Source organism: Triturus cristatus, chromosome 9 (assembly GCF_964204655.1).
Source record: "Triturus cristatus chromosome 9, aTriCri1.1, whole genome shotgun sequence".
In the NCBI taxonomy this organism is placed as follows: Eukaryota; Metazoa; Chordata; class Amphibia; order Caudata; family Salamandridae; genus Triturus; species Triturus cristatus.
Window position 1 is genome coordinate 1,135,850,112 of NC_140592.1, and position 19,416 is coordinate 1,135,869,527.

The following is a 19,416-nucleotide window of genomic DNA, read 5'->3' on the forward strand; positions in this document are numbered from 1 at the left end:
CTGTGCCAGCCAATTCCAGCACAATTTTTTCAGGGTAATTATAACCCAGTCCCCACTCACCCTCCAAATCGATGCAAAAGAATGCCTAAGGAGCTGGTACTTGAGGAAAGCTTGATCAAGATGATGGGTGAATGCTTGAATAGAGCGAAGAATCCCTAGAAGAAGCAAATAAGGGAAAAAATGAAAGTGTCACAAGAAAATCTAGGAGGACCTTACACATGCAACCAGATTTAATTATTCTAAAATATTTTGGGAAATTATCACCAGAGAAATCTGAGGCCAGGATGTCAAATTTGATACATGTATAAGTTGGAAAGAACAGCAACGACATGCTCTTCCTTGTACAATAGCAACAATCACAAGCAACCAGAAGAGGTTGTGGAGGTGCAGCAGGGCCCCGCATTTGTCCCATTAGAGAGGAAGCTCAAACTGATGAGGCCTAAGGTGCTAGTGGTGCAAAAAGTCAGAAATCACCTGGTCCTGACTATCTCCCATTTGAATGATCTAAGCCAGGTTTCTCCAAAGTCGGTCCTGGAAAGCTGGATCCAGTCCAGATTTTTAGCATATCCCCATTTAGATAAATGTAGCTGTCCTAAAAATCTGTCATGGATCTGGCCCTCCAGGACCGACGTTGGAAAACCCTAATCTAAGAGTATGGGTTTGTGCCATCTGCATCAGAACAAGATGACTCTTTACTGCATGGTGAAATGCCATTACGCAACCCATTTACAAAAGAGGTGGGAGAGATGTCGCTGGTAACTATCAATCTACATCCTTTTTTTTATATATTTTTTTTTATTGTATTTTGACAATGAAAGAACATATAGAACATAATATGAGTACTTGACATGATTAGTTGTAGAGCAATTTCAGTCAGCCAGTGTTCATAATACATATCCCCTACAGGGCTATACATTGAGGGACCCGAGAGATCCAATTGCACATAGATCATGACATCAACCGCGCACATTTCTGCACAATGCCAAATGGGTCATAAGTTACTTCATGCTGAGTTTTTCCCTCCGCCTCCCATCAATCTACATCCTTAAATGTCCGAGGTAAAAGGTTGCTTGATTGAGTTCTTGTGACATATTCTTTATCTGTTTTATCATGTGTTTTAAGGGCTGCTTGGAAAATTTGGAAAAACAGGCAGGTATTAACTATTTAGATGCCAACTGATATCTATTATGTAAACATGTTATCTTCCCAGATTTTTATGTTGCTACTTCTTTTTATTAAAAAAGTTATTCTAATGGACTATTATCATAATGGCCAACACTGTGGTGCATGAGGAATCTCCCTTGGTACAGTGTATTCATTGGCGAAGCAAGCCATGACAAGGAGCAAAGGGACAGACACCTCAATTGCGGCTTGTGTGAGCATGCTCTAAACACAACGGGCCCAATTCACAAAGGTAAACTGAGATGAAAGTTTACCTTTACGACTTTCGGTATTCACAAAGGGCATTTACGAGTGGTAAAGTTAGACTTTTGTCTCAGTTTTGGTCTCAGTTAAACTTAAGACCAAAACTTAAGTTTATCTGAGACAAAAGTCTCAGATAAACTAACTTTACTACTTGTAAAAGCCCTTTGTGAAAACCGAAAGTCATACAGTTAGACTTTCGTCTCAGTTTACCTTTGTGAATCGGGCACATAGTTTATTGTGATGTGGAAACTGCCCCCCATAGTAAGTAAAAGGAACAAATGGTGGACAGAATGCTGAAATGCAAACATTCACCCCCAGTCACAAAGATCTGGGTTTAACCCATCATTCTTTAGCTCACTTTGCCACACCAGTTTTTACCAACTATATGCAAATCAGTCTTGACCCTGTTCCTCATGGGAACAGTCCAACCTGAACTGCCGAGCCAGGACCAGAAACAAGCACCCTGGGACTGGTTTTGGTGCATTGCCCCTGATCAGCCAGGCTTGCTTGAATCCAGTGGTGCAGTGAGCACAGGACCCACGTATGGGCATACCCTTCCCACTTAGGGTAACAAAAGCAAAAGGAACAAATGATGGACGGAATGCTGAACAATGCAAACATTCACCATCAGTCACAAAGATCTGGGTTTAATCCATCGTTCTTTTGCTCACCACGCCAACCCAGTTTAGACCCAGCCATTTGAAAACCAGTCTTAAATCTGTTTTTCCAGCATGAACTGCCAAGCCAGGCCCGGGTCTCGGTACTGGGGTGAATGTTTGACATTGTTCAACATTCTGTCCATCAATTGTTATTTTTGTATTTGTCACCCCGAGTAGGATGGGTATGCCTAGATGTGGGTCCCGTGCTCTCCATGCCACTGGAGTCAAGCTAGCCTGGCTGATGAGGGGTGTGTCACGATTCACTCCCTGTGCTCTCGTGCCCACCACCAGAGGGCCGAATTGTGGGGCTTTCCAGTGTTCTAATATGCCTCCAGACACTCCCCTGTTTTCACATCCTGACTTCCAGGCATTTGGACATCATTTAGGAATTGACATCCATTCCCAATCCATGCCGGGTTTGGTGGAAGCCAGTCTGCTCATGCTGGAAACTCTATTACCTAGAATTCCCTGCTCTCTGCTTCGTCTCCACCCCTGCAGGCCAATGATGGGTGGAGGAATTTAGCTCAACTGTGGTTGGCTGCTGCTAGCCTGCTCACACCTGATGCATATGATTACTGTGAGCTCTTTTAAGCACCAGCTCCCTTCAGGCCAAGGTTGGTCATTGCAGCTGTTTTCTGGTGAGACCGATCCTTGATTCCAGTGTTTCCTAGCTTTTGATATACTTGTTTCCAGTGATTCTGGAGTTTCTGAGCTATAGCTATTCCTTGTACCTGAATTAGCACTGCCTACAGTGCTACCTTGTTTCCTGAGTTCCTGATCTATAGATATTCTTTGTTCCTGTTCCTGGGCTTCAGCTATTTTCTTGTTCCTGATTTGCACTGCTTACAGTGGTCTCTTGACTCATTGTTTCCTGAGCTGTAGCTATGTCCTGTTTCCTTGAACCAGTACTGCCTGCAGTGCTACCTTGACTCCTGAGCTATAGTAATTTCCCTCTTTCCTGAACTAGCACTGCCTGCAGTGCTACCTTGACTCCTGAGATATAGTAATTTCCCTGTATCCTGAAGCAGCACTGCCTGCAGTGCTACCTTGACTCCTGAGATATAGTAATTTCCCTGTATCCTGAAGCAGCACTGCCTGCAGTGCTACCTTGACTCCTGAGATATAGTAATTTCCCTGTATCCTGAAGCAGCACTGCCTGCAGTGCTACCTTGACTCCTGAGATATAGTAATTTCCCTGTATCCTGAAGCAGCACTGCCTGCAGTGCTACCTTGACTCCTGAGATATAGTAATTTCCCTGTATCCTGAAGCAGCACTGCCTGCAGTGCTACCTTGACTCCTGAAGCTTTAGTAATTTCCCTGTTCCTGAACCAGCACTGCCTGCACTGCTACCTTGACTCCTGAGCCTTAGCTCAATTCTTGTTCCTGCCCCAGCACTGCCTTCTATGCTACTTTGTTTTCTTGGTTCCTTAACCTGCACTATTCTAGATTACCGTTGTAGACTCCCTTTCTGTATATCCTTCTCCAGTCCCTGCCTTTCTTCCCATTTCCTTGGATCCAGTTCCTAGTTTGCTGTCTTTCTATTCTGCTGCCTTGCTTCTGTTGCCTTGTATGTTTGTTACCTGCTTTCTGCCAAGTGTGCACAGTGATTTCCTTCCTTTCCTGTTAAGCACTCCTCCTTGCTAGCTCCTTGTGTAGTGTGCCTGTGTTTAGTTCTACCCCCTTGCTGTTACTTGCTTGCGTGTTCCTGTTTTATCGCCAGGATTCGTGGGCACAGCTGACTACCTAGGTGGTGTTTCTTGTTCACTGTGAGTATTGTCTTTGAGGTTGCATTTATAACATCACCATAGGTATAAGCTCCACAGACCCTGCCTTTGCATGCATATCCTATATGTGGGTATTTGCAGTCAGTATCTGTAGCAGCAATTGTGGGTGAGAAACTTACTGAGATTCAGTCATACCGTGTGGAGCTCCTGAGTGCTTTACCCCACACTTCCCTTGATTGTTAATGTTGTTTCATGTATATGTCTTGCACATTCATCTTGGGTGTAGTTATTCTGAATGCTAAATTGCCTCGTGAGTGCCCTTCCTTTATGAGTCTTACCCATCTTGTTCACTTGTACAAGCTTCCCCTTTGGATCCCTTTTTCTCCTCTGACTCCCTGTATGATCCTGGGCAGCGCTGTACTCCTCTTTCTGTGTACGTTTTCTACCCAGTTCTTGCACAAGTCCCTGACTGTGTACCCCACATAGTCCCGGACAGTCCCTGACAGGGTGAAACCACAAATGTGGTCCCAGGATGCTTGTTTCTGGTCGTCCAGGGAGGACCTGGCCTGGCAGACCAGGCTGGACTGTTCCCAAGGAGAGCAGAGTCAAGACTGATTTGCAAGTGGCTGGCTTTAAACTAGAATGGCAATGGTAGCAAAAAAACGATGGATTTAGGCCGAGATCTCTGCACCGGGGTTAATGTTTGACATTGTTCAACATTCTGTCCATCAATTTTTCTTTCTGGAAAGTCAACCCGAGTGCACCGGTAGGCCCATATGTGGGTCGAATACTCTCCATGCCACTGGAGTCAAGCTAGCCTAGCTGATGAGGGGTGAAATCCCTAAACCAGCCCCAGAATGCTTGATTCTGGTCCAGGAAGGACCAGGCCTGGCAGTTCGGACTGGACTGTTTCCATGGGAAGCAGGGTCAAGACTGATTTGCATATGGCTGAGTTTAAACTGGAATGGCGTGGGGAGCAAAAAAACGATGGAGTTAGGCTCAGCTCTATGTACTGGGGTGAATATTTGACATTGTTTAACATTCTGTCCCTCAATCGTTCTGTTTCCCTATAGTAAGTAGGGAGAATTATAATTATTTTAGTCAATACATGAGTACTCATTAGCCACAAAGATGTTAAGTCAAATGAGTCTTATATAAATCTAAAAATGAATTCCAGCATATTCACATCTTAAGTTGTATTAAGAAAATAGGTAAATAAAAAGAAATTGAACATAAATTTATGACATTTGTGCATGCTTTTGGTTTCAAAGGAGAGGTTCTAACAAAACTTTATTTCCCTGTGAGTGCCCGACTTTGTAGTAATATTGATAGTTTTCAAAGCTGAAAGGTTATAATATTATATGCGTGCTCTGCAATTCAGATATGGAGCACAGAGGAATGGTGACAGAGAATGCAGACATGGTCTATTACATGTCTCTGGGGACTTTTCCTGCTGGTGGGAATTTAGTTTATCCAGGATTGTAAAGCCATACACGCCTTGCAAGAATGATAAATTTATGTTATTTTTATCAGCAAAACTTTGCATAGCAGTAATAAAGATATATGCATATATTATTTTAATAATATTGTTTATTCTTAATATTAAGTTATTTTACTTATTCTTTGCAGTATTTGCCTGGACAGATTGTATTGTTGGTAACTAGGATGGAAGTTGCAATTCGCAGTCCCAAGCATTGCCAATTTCCGGCATCTGGGGTAGTAAAGCTTCCACAGGGAGATGCCCCAGCAACTATCCCGGTGACACTGAACACTTCCTTGCATCTGCTGCGCAGCAATCTGCCCCACCGACACTCAGTGCACCTCCAAGCTGAGCACCTCAGGAGTGTAGCTTCAGACCTTAGCTTCTCGAAGGATGTGGTGGTGCAACGTGGACTTGAAAGCCTTCCCTACAGAGAGTGGGATGCCAGCGTTCTATATGATGTTTCAAACATTCTTCCAGACATTAAAAGGAAAGGACGTACTCTGCAAACCTCCACGAAAACACATCCACCAAAACACCAACTCTGCCTTTTGAAAGGTGTAGTTCCTAAACCTCAGAAAACCCTTGTCAGACCTCCACTATCTCTGGGGGGGCCATTGTTTAAGCCTAAAGTCATTGAAAGTCTGACCACCATAATGGCTGCCACCCCATCTGCTATACCTGTTGCTAACCAGGTGACTCCTTCAAGGATATTTGTAACAGAACCACCGGAGGTGGCCTCTGGTCCCGCCAGAGCTGAGACAAAAGACAAAAGCGCAGAGGTAACACTATCTGAGAGAAGTTGGGAAGAAGACATACTGAGGAAGCTGACCAAGAACACAGCTCAGTGGATCATCAGCCATCAAGCAGCTCATGGTATTGCCCGGGATCGCCTGCGTCTGCGATTCGGCTTCCATAGCTTAGAAAATCTCATTACAGAGGAGTCCATGGTGGAGGCTGATTTTGCGACCTTTGAGGAACAGGAAGAGGCAAATAGAAAGCGTGCACCATCCCCTGTGAAGGAAAAGGAACCTGACATACCCCTTCCTGTCTATTATAGGTAAGACACTCTTTGAGAACAAATCCACAGGTACCTGAATGTGCTGCATTGTCACGTGGAATCTTGGTACAAAACCTGACCCATTCCATCCATATTATTCCTTTTTCCTGATCCCATTCCACCAAATTTTTTCTATAATCTGAAAGGTGAAGGGTTGAAAAATATCACTCAGCAAAAAACAGAAAAAAACCACTATCTTCCTCATATAACTGTTTGATTTTGGACCTTAAACTCTGTTGGGCGAGAAGGCATCAATAGAAAATGGCAAATTTTGAAGCACACAAATCTAAGGAATCAAGTGACTTTCAAGCTTTCTATGGGGGATTGTTCTGGAAAATACATGAATAAAAAACTTGTAAAGCGCTCTGTTAAACTACAAAGGGTCTCTGGAGCTCTAGCTGAACAGAGGCAGGAGAGAGCGAAAGGTAAACAGCCAAGTGTTAAGGTTTTTCCCCAAATTGTTGATGGGCAATAGATAGATATCTAGGGGGCATATGTATCAAAAACCGTATTTGCGATTCTCAAATAGCGATTTTTTGAGAATCGCTATTTGAGAATTGCAAAATGAGATGTATGTAAAAATTCGCACATATTTTGCGAATTCTTAATATTCATTAACGATTAGCAAATTGCGAAATCGCAATCAAGGAATACCTTCCCATTCATTCCTATGGGCCAGGAGGCCCATAGGAATGAATGGGAAGTAAATCTCAAATTGCGAATCGCAATTTGCTAATCGCAAATTGAGAATAATTTCAAAGGTGCAAGGGTGTCATGATGACACCCTGATGCACCCCTGAAATGAGCATGTGTGTGCATATGGCGCACACACATGCCCTAAGGGCATGTATGTGCGCCACATGGCACTTTAAAAAATGCCCAAAATTGCATTTTTCAAAGAAATCGCAAATTACCACCAACTTGAAGTTGGTGGTAATTTGCGATTTCTTAAGGAGAAATCGCACAACTTAGGTGCGTGTTACATGGCATTTAAGGAATCGCAATTTGCGATTCCTTAAATGCTTAAGCAAAATTAAGGAATCGCAAAATTTGCGATTCCGTAATAATGCGATGCGAAAATGAGACATACATCGCGTTTTGCGATTTTGTATTCGCAAACGCTGTTTTTTTGCGATTCGCAGCGTTTGCGAATACAAAATCGTTTGATACATATACCCCTAGGTGAAGTAAGTTCCACAGTTAGCAACCAAGAATACAAAAGGTGTACCGCCAAGCCTGGCTTTCCTGGTTTTAGGGATTGGAGAAAAGAAAAAATATGCCGAATGGAATGTTGTTTATAAAACACTCTTAATAAGGCAACCCCGCCCTGCTAGATAGTCTCCCAGGATGCTTCTTGATCCAATATATACATTTCCAACTCTAGAATCAAAGTTGCTTCTTCCTCAAAGGGGTAAATGGGGCGTCTCTTTGTGTGCGCATCACGGTATACGGTTTGGTGTTGCCATCGATGCTCATCTGTACAGATTTCATTGGCCTTTACTTTAGTGGAACATGGGTAAATATATAGATGAGGTCCCAGCAGAACATTGCACCAGGGCTGGGATATTCCTGGGAGTCCATTTGTCGCAACATTTTGGTGGTTGGCAAAGTACAAGGCTCTTCTCATTAGAGGTGTATTTGATAGAAGAGTGTGCTCAAAGCCATTCAACAATAAATAAGATATATACAACTTCATATTCAGACACGACTTTGTAAAACATAGAGAGTAAAACTTAAAATATTAAACAAGTTAAAAGAGGATTAGAATAAAATGTTATGGCATTTGAAAAATGAACTTGAAATTTGTGAAATAAAGCAGGACCCAATTAGACATGTTTTTAAATGTGAAAAGTGCCTGCCAGTAACCACACAAACCCGTGGCTGACAATCATATTCAGGCCCCCTACAAACTTCTAGGCACACACTACCTGTCACTCAGAAAGGTGTCCTCCCAGTAGCCTTGGTCCTGCCTGAAGGCCTACAGTATTACTGCACTTTCACAGCCATGAGGTCTAGTCATACACAACTGTATTTGCACCCCTGAGTAAAAGGTCCACAGAGTGGCATTCATGAAAAGTTGTTCACCTGGGCTGGGCTGCCATCTTCCACAGCGAATTCAAAGCAAGAGTCACCCTGCAGGTCAATTCTCCCGCACTATTTTGATTACTGTCCTCACCTCACCTGAAGCCATCTTTGGATAAAGTAAGTACTCAGGTGATGTGACGTCAGCGGCAGAGTCAAGGGTGATTTCAGGGGCTGTAGTGGAGAGAGTTCTAACAAGAAGACTGGTGGAAATGGAGACAGCGATAAGGAGCATTGAGGTAAGGACTAGCAGACAAGGATGAAGCGAGAACAGGAGAGAAACTGCCTGCATCAAGCTATAGAGCACACCAAACAAAAAACATACCGGCAGGCGGAATGAATGGAAGTTGGCGGTGTCTAATTTGAGCGAGTGGTTGCAGGTGGTGGGCAGCATCTCTAATTTTTAGGGGCTGGGACTTATTGTTCATCATCAGACTTTGATCCAGAGACAGCCATTACATGAAGAAAGAAGGAGAAAGAGAATATAGGAAAACAGTGACAAAGTCAGAAAGCAGGGATGAAAAACTACATGCAAGGAGTGAGATAAAGAGGCAGAGTTGTAGGAGATTTGAAGAAAGAGGCATGAGGTGGAATCAAGGCTAGGCAATGATGGGGCCCTAGGAAAACCCTAGGGGCCCTGCACTTCCATTTCTGAGCACTGGATTGTTGGCCATCTAACCCAGTACACCAATTGGATTCCCACCTATGCAGAGCAAGTTCAAAGGTAGGAGCCTACCTTTAAGCAAGGCATAAGGGGTATGCAGTGAAAATGCTGCAGCTTTGTTGCTGTTGTGATTTTGCTGATTTTCAGTAGCAACGTGATTGTTTTGTTGAAAATGTTTTCTTTCTCTCTGTCTCCTTTGAGTGTGAGAACGTGTTTCTTGTTCCAGGGTGCCTTCCTATTGCCCCCCAAAGACGATTGACGATGAGCCGGGCAGTCAGAACAGGACGGGGGATGTCTTGCCACTGGTGCACTTTGATCCGCCGCCCCCCTTGACCCTGCAGGATGTGATGAATCCCCTCGCTGGCAAATATGTTTTTTCTACAGAAAACCCCTTTGAGCACGAACTTTACTCTGGTAATGCTCTCAGCCTTGTTTCCTACTGCTTTCTACTGTGCATGTATTCTTTCAGGCCGCAGGTCTACAAAGGTTTCACGTTTATGCAGTGTGAATCAAGCACACTCACTCTTTCCCCCTAAATGCTGGAAGATTATTTTTCCAGAGAAAACTAGGACAGTCCTAAACCTGCTTTTCCACAAGGCCACCTCCTCCAGTCATACTCGCAGCTCTAACCCTTTTCTCGCCTCCTTCCTCATTTTTAAAAGCAGGTTGCTATAATGTTTCACAGTGTTATCTGTAAAGCACTCGGTTTTCCCCTTGTTGTGTCCTGTAGCAACACTACTGCTCAGCGCGGGGACACTCAGTCCGGAGTAACCAGACGCCCTATAAATGCCAAATTTATTCAAAAGCATTCTAAGGTTTACGCCTCCACATCAAAAACACGACTATGCAGTTAAACGTAAATCAAAGAGATATTTCCAGTAAATCAGGATTTGTAGTATTTTGGTAGGTAAACAACATTTATGATGAAACATTTTCCCCGCATGGATTCACAACGCGATTATGATTCTGCATACCATTACTCCGCAAGTGGGAACAACGGCTTGCGGAGGGGGGGGGGGGGGGGGGTGTGGGAGGAGTTGGTTTAAAATCCAACACCTTCCCTAGTGTCCGCACAGACTAGAATTGGAATAGTAAATTATACTATTCCAACATCCAGCGCCACCCCTCCACAAGTCGTTGTTCCGACTTGTGGAGTAATGGTATGCGGAATCACAACGCGGTCGTTGTGAATACCTGCGGGGAAAAAGACTGCGGGACAAAGACATATATTCATTTTGGTTCTGCCTATGCAACATATTCAATATGCAAAAGAAACAATTGATGGACGGAATACTGGACAATGCAAACATTCACCCCCAATCACAAGGATTTGTGTTTAATCCAACATATTCAAACATACTTTTTGAAATTCTGACACTAGGTTTGTTTTGGTTCAACCGTTTCAGTGCTCCTGCATATTTCTTTTAATTAATTCAAACATTCACCACCTGTCACAAGGATCTGGGTTTAATCCAACATATTCAAGCATACTTTATGAAATTCTGACACTTGGTTTGTTTTGGTTCAACCGTCTCAGTGCTCATGCATATTTCTTTTAATTAATTCAGTTGGATTAAACCCAGATCCTTGTGACTGGGGTGAATGTTTGAATTAATTAAAAGAAATATGCATGAGCACTGAAACGGTTGAACCAAAACAAACCAAGTGTCAGAATTTCATAAAGTATGCTTGAATATGTTGGATTAAACCCAGAGCCTTGTGACTGGGGGTGAATGTTTGCATTGTCCAGTATTCCGTCCATCAGTTGTTTCTTTTGCATATTGAATATGTTGCACGGGCAGAACCAAAACACTGCAAATCCGGATATACTCGAAATGTCTCTTTGATTTACGTTTAACTGCATAGTTATGTTTGAAGTGGAGGCGTAAACCTTAGAATGCTTTTGAATGAATTTGGCATTTAAAGGGCGTCTGGTTACTCCGGACTGAGTGTCCCCGTGCTGAGCAGTAGCGCCTTGTCAAGTCCAGGAAAGTCAGGGCCAGGTGGGCTTCTAGCTCTGTCTAAAGAGCCACGTCTTCAGATTTCTGCAGAAACTTGCTTCCGACTGTTTCGACTCTTGTAGTGCCTTAGCGAGGAGTTACAACGTAATGTTGCCAAATGAAATCAGCAACATCATGTTCCAATCCAGCAGAGTTTTCCATCTATAAACCACTGTAGTTTAAATTTTAACCCAGTTAACCCAATTGAGGTGAACCAGGACTACATCTTGCAGAGTGCACATTCCAGGTAAATAGATGACCCAGGTCGGAGCATGTTGACCTCAATGGCACAGAACGATTCGTTAACCAGACCCGAGATCAGGTCATTGGCCAGTTTCCAAGGGCGCATTCCACTCATGTAAATGTAAGCGAAGATGTAGGCATTGTTACCAATTCTCACTTTTCTGTTGCACCTGTGTCCTCTTCACCTCACTATGACAACTTTGGATGTGCATCCCCAGGTGAAGCTCTACAGAGAACTAAGCAGTTCAAATGTGAATGAATGGGAATAAAACTCATCCTGTGCCCCATGCCCTGCAGTCAGTGAGTCCTACAGCTGTAGTGTTGGAAGAGACCCCATCCTCTCCACTAACGTATTTGCCACTTATGCCATTCTCGCAATATTTATTATCCGTACTTTATCAGTCTTGTAGCAGAAACTGTGTTGCGACAATCTTTCCGGCTATTCCACGTGGAATGCTATTGTGTAAGTTAACTGCTCTGTTAGGTAATATCTAAATTAGTGTTTTCCTCAATTTCTTTAATTTGATTGGAATTATTTTACAAACAATATCATAATAATTAATTCCATTTAAACAGCCATTCCTGTCTTGCTGGTTACCTAAAATGTCCATGGATGGATTGAGGAACTTCACTAAAGGGAATCTACGTGCGGGGATATCTGCACATGTAAATTTCTACCCTTGACTAGGTGTTGGAGAGTAAAAAGTCCAAATAATAGTCTAGAAGCCTCAACAACGAGACCGCCTTGACATCAATCAACACCTCGGACCCCCCGCCCACCATCAACATCGACCCCCTGCTCACCTAGACCAACGTGAACGACGACGACACCATCAAAATCATGAACACCATCCACTCTGGATCTCTGTAGGACCCATACCCGCACCACATCTTCTACAAAGCCAGCGCCACCATCGCACCCCATCTCCGCAAGGACATCAACATCTCCTTCGAGACCACGACCTTCCCGGAGAGCTGAAAGTACACCGAGATCAACGCCTTACTCAAGAAAACCAAGGCGGATCCGAGAGACCTCAAGAACTTCCAGCCCATCTCCCTGCTCCCATCTCCCTGCTCCCGTTCCCGGCGAAGGTCATCGAGAAGATCGTCAACAGACAACTGACCCGCTACCTCGAGGAGAACAACATCCTGGACCCATCCCAGTCTGGGTTCCGTAGCAACCACAGCACTGAAACTGCCCTCATCGCCGCCACCAATGACATCAGGACCATGCTGGACAACGGCGAAACAGCGGCCCTCATCCTCCTGTGTTGTGTGCAGATTTAGATTCCGTATATTGGTTTCCCGATTTATGCCCTTATATAGGTACAATTCACATTGCCCTTATTTGGACATAGAAATCCGGCCCTTATTTAGACATTGTCCATAACAACCAAATACAGGCATGGCCACCTACATCCGTCCATCCACGTCACAACGAATTCTTGGAAAACCAGACCCTTAAGCCTTTAGGAATTTCCCTCAGCTTGAATATTGATTTCTCCAAGAACTCATTAAGTATGCATGAACATCTATTCCTTAGGGGTTCATTCATGATGTTCCTCTGCCCGACTTTTACGTCAATACTGGCATTCCTAGACACCTTCAAGGTATAAATATACCAGCACTTGCCCTGGCAAATTGCAGTTCCCGGAGGATTCGATCCAACCCAAACTACGTGGTTCGCCACGGCAAGTTCAGAAGGAGATCGAGTTCCAGCCTGATGCACTGACCTGACGCTGCCATCCTCCTCGCAGAGAATTAAACTCCAGTGCTCTCTGACTTCCCTGACATTTTAGCCTATGTTATTTATATATGTATTTTGATTAATATATGTCATAGCTACAAACCATGTTATTGCAGTAAAATTTTATCTTACTGCTAACCTCGTACATATTGTACTTTGCAGTCTATCTTACAATTGTAGCAATTCATATCTCTTGCTTGAGAAATAAGACTGTTCAATAAACCCTTTTATTGAAACGCCCATCTCTCTATTTCTGTGCAACTCTGTAGAAACGAAGCATGCACAATTGACTGAGTGAAACTGTTATCTATTGTTTCCACGATTCTGAGACTGTTCCGATTCTAAAAGGAAACAAAGTTGTCATGTTTATGCGGTTGCCAGAGACTAATCCCTTCTTGTATATTCGAGACGTTTCTAGTGAACCCTGAGTTAGCAGGCACACACAAGTAACTAACTTTAATATACTCGATAGAGATATACTGACCTTAGTCCTATGTCAAATCTATAGTGTATGTTATTCCAATGCGCAGAGACTATCAGGGATATAGGAACTACACTACATGGCACCCAACGATTTGGTAAGGCACTAATGTAACGCTAGATACTGAAGTAACTCAGTCGTGCTTTTCTCAGAGACCCTCTACTCATAAAACTCCCTAAGACGTCTGGAGTGGGTAGGGATAATATCCGCAATAGCTGAGTAGGACGAAAGTCCTATGTATTAGCTGTTTGGTTTTGTTCAACATTGAAGGATACAGTGTTCCAAAATATTGTGCACCTTATCTTTGTTTCCTTGAAACTTGCTCTGCAACTTTCATTAAACAATGTCGGAGAACGACGATCCTATCGTCAACAACGGTCAAGCTGCGGCTGACCTTACAGGTCTTAATGAAGACAAGGTGGGTGTTATACACATCCCACCAAATTCATGGACATCACTCTAAAACGTATAAAACATGGTCTGACACCAAGAGGCAGTAGAGCAGTTTTCGTGATAGAGGAACATGTATTCTATTCATGGATAGTATTCCCAGAATCAAATCCAGTAACACATATGTTTCTCTTCTACAAAGAAGATGAACCACCTGAGGAATATATTCCTTTCGAGGATATTTAAATTACACTCACATACCAGGAGCATGAGCTCTGGTTTTAAGGCGCCCTAAAACAATACAATCACATTACCATGCTCGGTCCACTAGGTAGACCAGGAGCAACGTGGCTAATTTTAGCCGGCTATACACCTCATCCTGACATTGAAACTATGTCAGACGTAGATTTACTTGCTCAACTCAAGGAGTTAAGATTTATAGACAATTGGTTCAATATGTAATGTGGACTTTCACAGTCCAATAACCATTAACAATTCAAAATCCAGCCCCTCATCATGGGAATACGTTAAAAATTACTCCACAGACTTTGCACTCAGTCATGGGTAAATCACCCGCAAAACGCAAACAAGTTCCATTTTGGTTAGCTCCAAAAATTACTAAAATCGAAGTAGTATTTCCTAATACTACCCCTTTTGAAAAACACAGAATGTTAACAATTTGTTTACCAACGGGGATCACACCACATCTGGAAGACTGCACCTCTTGGGGCACAGTCTTTGTTGCTATCTACACAAAAACACATGGTGTTCCGTCAATGGTGGTAATACTTGATGTCCTGAAACAGATTCAAAACGAATACGGGGCAGAGTCTGCTCTGAATTTAGGTATGAAGTTACTTAAAAATTTCAAACAGGTGTCAGCAATAAAATGATCTAATATTAAAGGAGAAGCAGCATCAGTGGCGATCCACCAGAATCTAAGGGAATTTGATGTAACAGAACAACCTCAAGAATTAGCCAGAATAATTGAAAAATCCTATGAGGAATTAGTCAGAGACAGTCTGGGAGGGAAACCAGTAAAACCACAACTGTCTGAAAGTCCTGATAAGGTCTTTCCTAAAAACATTCCTACCTCATCTAAAAAGAAGTGGGAAAATAGTAAACAGAAATCCAAAGAGAAGCGTTCTCATTCCCGAGGCAGTTCTCCTCCACAGAAGGAGCCCTCTGAAAGAAGGTACAACCTCAGGAATAGAGATAATTTGAGAAAATCTGACAGATATCAAGGTAATGATACACGTCCCTCTCGTACCTTTCAGATATCGTCACAGACATCCGAAAGAAGAGGACGGTCAGAAAACAAGGAAGAATGCGCGAAGTCCAAAGACGATCAACACGTTCAGAAAAATAAAGCAAAAACCTCAATTCTCCAAGAAAAAGGTAGCAGGTCTGAAGATCAGACATGCCGAGAATACTGATAACCCAACTCAAGAATGGAGAATGGGCCCAGACCATGCTGGATAGTGCAGCGGAAGTTAAAATAGCTCGCCAGAACCTGAAGGGACTTCTGGAGACAGTGGACTTGAATGAAGACATACAAGTTGAGACTGTAGACACCAGGGTTAGTTCTCCACATAGGTTATATGAAATAACACTCCGGATGGAGGGAGACATGCCAAGAAAAGTGAAAGCACTCTTTTGGGAGCATCTTTCAAATGGTTATGATATACTTCTAGTAGAACAGGACTGGCCACCAGAAATTGTCAGGGAGTACCCACATGGCGAGGACATCATTATGCCTGCCTTCTCCCACCATGTTCCAGTTCATTTAAAATATACATTAGCCAGGAATTGGGCAGTAGCTCAAGCCCCAGCACTGTATAAAAATCATGTAGGATGGGATGAGGACTCACCTCACCATAAAATCCAGTTAAAAAATCAACCGACTGCGCAAAGGCAGTACCCAGTTAAGCAAGACGCTAAAAAACAAGTCAGGGAGATTTTAGATCAACTTGAATATCAGGGGTTGATTGAAACATGCACCTCATCAATGAACAATCCTTTGTTTCCTGTCTCCAAACCAGACAATACATATCGTGTAGTTTTGGATTACAGACACTTAAATTCTTGTTGCAAAACATTTGCAGTGCAAAATGCACATGGTACAGCATTAATGAATAACATTGTGCGTAAAAAATATAAAACCACATTAGACATTTCAAATGATTTCTTTTGTCAAAATATTGCACCAGAAAGCAGATATTTGACCGCTTTCTCAATAATGGGGACCCAGCGTCAATTTTGTCAACTGCCCCAGGGATTCAAAAACAGCCCGGGGTTATTCTCAGCAAGGGTAACAGAGTCACTGCAAACTTATGATGACAAGGCATTGTCATATGTCGATGATATATATCTGACAGACGATGACCTGGATAGGCACTTGAACAGAGTGAGCACCATAATATTGGACCTCGCCTCAGAGGGTTACAAATTCAACTTTAAAAAGTCAAGAATTTCCCACCTCAACGTCCTTTTCTTAGGATATTAACTATCAAGTGAAGGCAAAAGCCTTGGAGCCAACTTTTTAGAAAAGTGTGCGATGCTCCAAACGCCAAACACGCGGAAAAATTTACAGTCGATTCTAGGTTTCCTACATTTTGGAAGAACTTACATTTCAAATTACGCAGAAAGGGTTAAACCTCTCTACGAATTAATCAAACCTGATTTTAAAATAACACATTGGACACAAAAACGCAAAGAAATTTTGCGTTCACTCCAAACAGACATGTTAGCAACGAAATACTTGCAAACATGCGTAAATGTACGCAACTTAGTGATCCGAATAATTCCGGGTCAATGCAGAATCACCAACTTAACTTCTAACGAAGGTGAAAAAGTACCAATTGCATACAAATCCCAATTGTATACACAAGCAGAAATTAAATTCACTTCTACAGAAAAAATTCAGACAGCAGTTCAAATCGCTGTAGCAAAAGAAAGAGCCCTAACACAGGGGAAACGCATTATGGTTGTGACCAGCCCTAGAGGCAGTTACAAAGGCTAGCATTCCAAATGCAAAAGCTTTACATCTGAGATGGATACAATGGGTTAATTCTCTTGCTGCAACTGATGTTGAATACGTTTTTGATCCATATTTAAAAACACAAGCATTCCTGCAATATGAACACAAATGTCCTCTGCCTATTGAAATTCTCCCTCTTGACCAGTACGAATTTATAATTTATACTGACGGATCTGCACAGCCCGCTACGGGGAGTAAACAAGCTTACAGTGTAGCGTGTGCTATCGTTAAAGGTCACATGCGAGATGGCAAATTCAGACCAATAGTCACAAAAACCCAATCTCTAGGAGATTGTTACAGCTCAGCGAGCTGAACTACAAGCATTTAAGATGGCACTTGAAAATACAGATTGCGAATTCCCCACACTGATAGAGTGCGATTCTTTTTACTGTGTTCAATCTTACAATGAATATTTACAGAATTGGATTCAAAATGGTTTCAAAGATGCAAAAGGTGGCACAATCAATCACAAATTGCTTTGGGAACAAGTAGTTCAGTTGCGAAACGGACTACAAAACACTCACGTGATACACACGCTGAGTCACCAACGTGATGGAATTCACGTTGAAGGGAATTCATTGGCTGATGAAGCCGCGTAAGGGGCTGTGCAAATGGCTTCCGTAGCTGCAATCACTCGTTCAAAAATGAAAATAGACAGCGAAATAATGCTGGCTGTCAATGCATCAAGCAAAGGCAGCGGTGCGGCATTACCTAAAAAGTTTCCACTCAAATACTCATATATAATTGATGCGAATGGCGTTCCGTTTGCTCGAATCCCTGGAGTGGGGGATAGAGTAATTCCAAACAGGGAACGTAGAGCAGCTTTGATTTACGAAGTGCATCTGGGAGAGGGTCTGATACATCAGGGGATCTCAAAGACAATTTTAGAGTTAAAAGAGATGTACTGGTCGCCAGGGATGAATACTCTCATTCACATCTTCATTATTAACTGTATAGCATGCAATATAGATCGCAGTACAGAACGCCACCAGACACCTGCATACAATGTTGCCAGCCCAGTTCTGATACCATTGTTAGATAGCATCAGACTAACGATATACATGCGTCCTCATGGACGAATGCAATCCCAGAAACACTAAGTCTAGGTTCCTATGGATGTGGACTCAGCGCTCGGCTGACGCTCAAACTGTTATAAAAGATTTGCGAGTCTTTATCGGCACATACGCAATAGGCACACTACATTCTGACCAGGGTCCTGCATTTAGCTCTAGGGCTTACAAAGAAGCCATGGCCAGTCTGGGCGTAGCATTGCGGTATTCTTCTCCATTCCATCCTGAGGGAAATTCTGTTGTGGAAAGAAAAAAATGGGACATTAAGCAGTCTATAATGGCTAGGGTATTAGGTTCAGGTGATGGGTGGTTTAAACATTTATATGGGGTCCAGTGTGCAATAAACAACTTGCCAAGAAGTTCTCTAGGGGGTGTCACTCCATATGAGGTCCTGTTTGGGACTAAAATGTTGGTTCCCGACTTAGATATGAAAGGCACAGTGGTGGAAAACAAACAATTTGATATCAAAGATCGTTTGGCTGTTTTACAGGACTTAAATGAACTAAGAATGCAACAAAGCAACGTGGTCCTGAAGCCAACCACCACTGAGAAAAATCCGGTTGTCCCAGCAAGGCCTGTCTGGATCCCAACGCTTAGGGATCTAGTCAGAGAAAAGATCGTGGATAAGAAGGAATTTGGGCCTTCGTACAGACAACCAGTACCTGTCCTAGCAATCCACGGATCAAGAACGGTACTTTTGCCGCCCCTTGCTGGTAAAAAGGAGAAAAGATTTGTGTCCATTGATCAGATCAAACCACACTATGTGGCTGATATTGAACAGTAGGCCAAGTGGACTCCGCCAATGTAGCAGACGCACTCCTCTAGCTACAATCCAAGAATTTCAAACTGATAGACTCATCACCTTTGAAGATTCGACAGTAAGAAATAGAGGACTAAGCAACAATGCTATGGACCTTGTACCTCTTGAGACCCAAATAACAGTTCGTACAGATACACCTGTTTACAACGAAGTAACAAGTGATCAACTGGTTCCAGCAATTTCATCAAATACGGATGCAATTCCAACCATTGACAGAACTGCTTCTGGCTATTTCATGAACTTTGATACGTTTTCTGAGGATCCCAGCGAGAGTAAAACGACGCCAGTACAAACAACTTTCAAAGAACAAGCAACAGACTTTTTTCATCTACTGGAAAAAACTTATCTGGATTCACCATGGATTGAAGTATGGATTGTTTTGGGACTATTCTTCTTTCTACTTTGATTAGCTCTGGTAATAACTCTGGGTATGCTGATTAATGGAAGATATATTCAAATGGACACAGCAAGTAAAAGAGTGAACTTACTTCTCCAGCCACACAAATCATCTCATCGTGAAGCAATAGACT

At 42.8% G+C, this 19,416-nt stretch overlaps 1 protein-coding gene across 3 annotated transcripts in view; it reads left to right on the forward strand.

The window, feature by feature from the left end:
• HEATR4 (HEAT repeat containing 4) overlaps positions 1 to 19,416 on the forward strand; it is a 774,416-nt gene that overhangs the window by 419,894 nt on the left and 335,106 nt on the right. For all 3 annotated transcript variants that reach the window (XM_085627058.1, XM_085627059.1, XM_085627057.1), the window contains exons 2-3: positions 5,439 to 6,349; positions 9,322 to 9,509. In XM_085627058.1, the coding sequence (XP_085483184.1) occupies positions 5,475 to 6,349; positions 9,322 to 9,509 (1,063 nt within the window). In that variant the 5' untranslated portion in view covers positions 5,439 to 5,474. The remainder of the gene's footprint in view (positions 1 to 5,438; positions 6,350 to 9,321; positions 9,510 to 19,416) is intronic.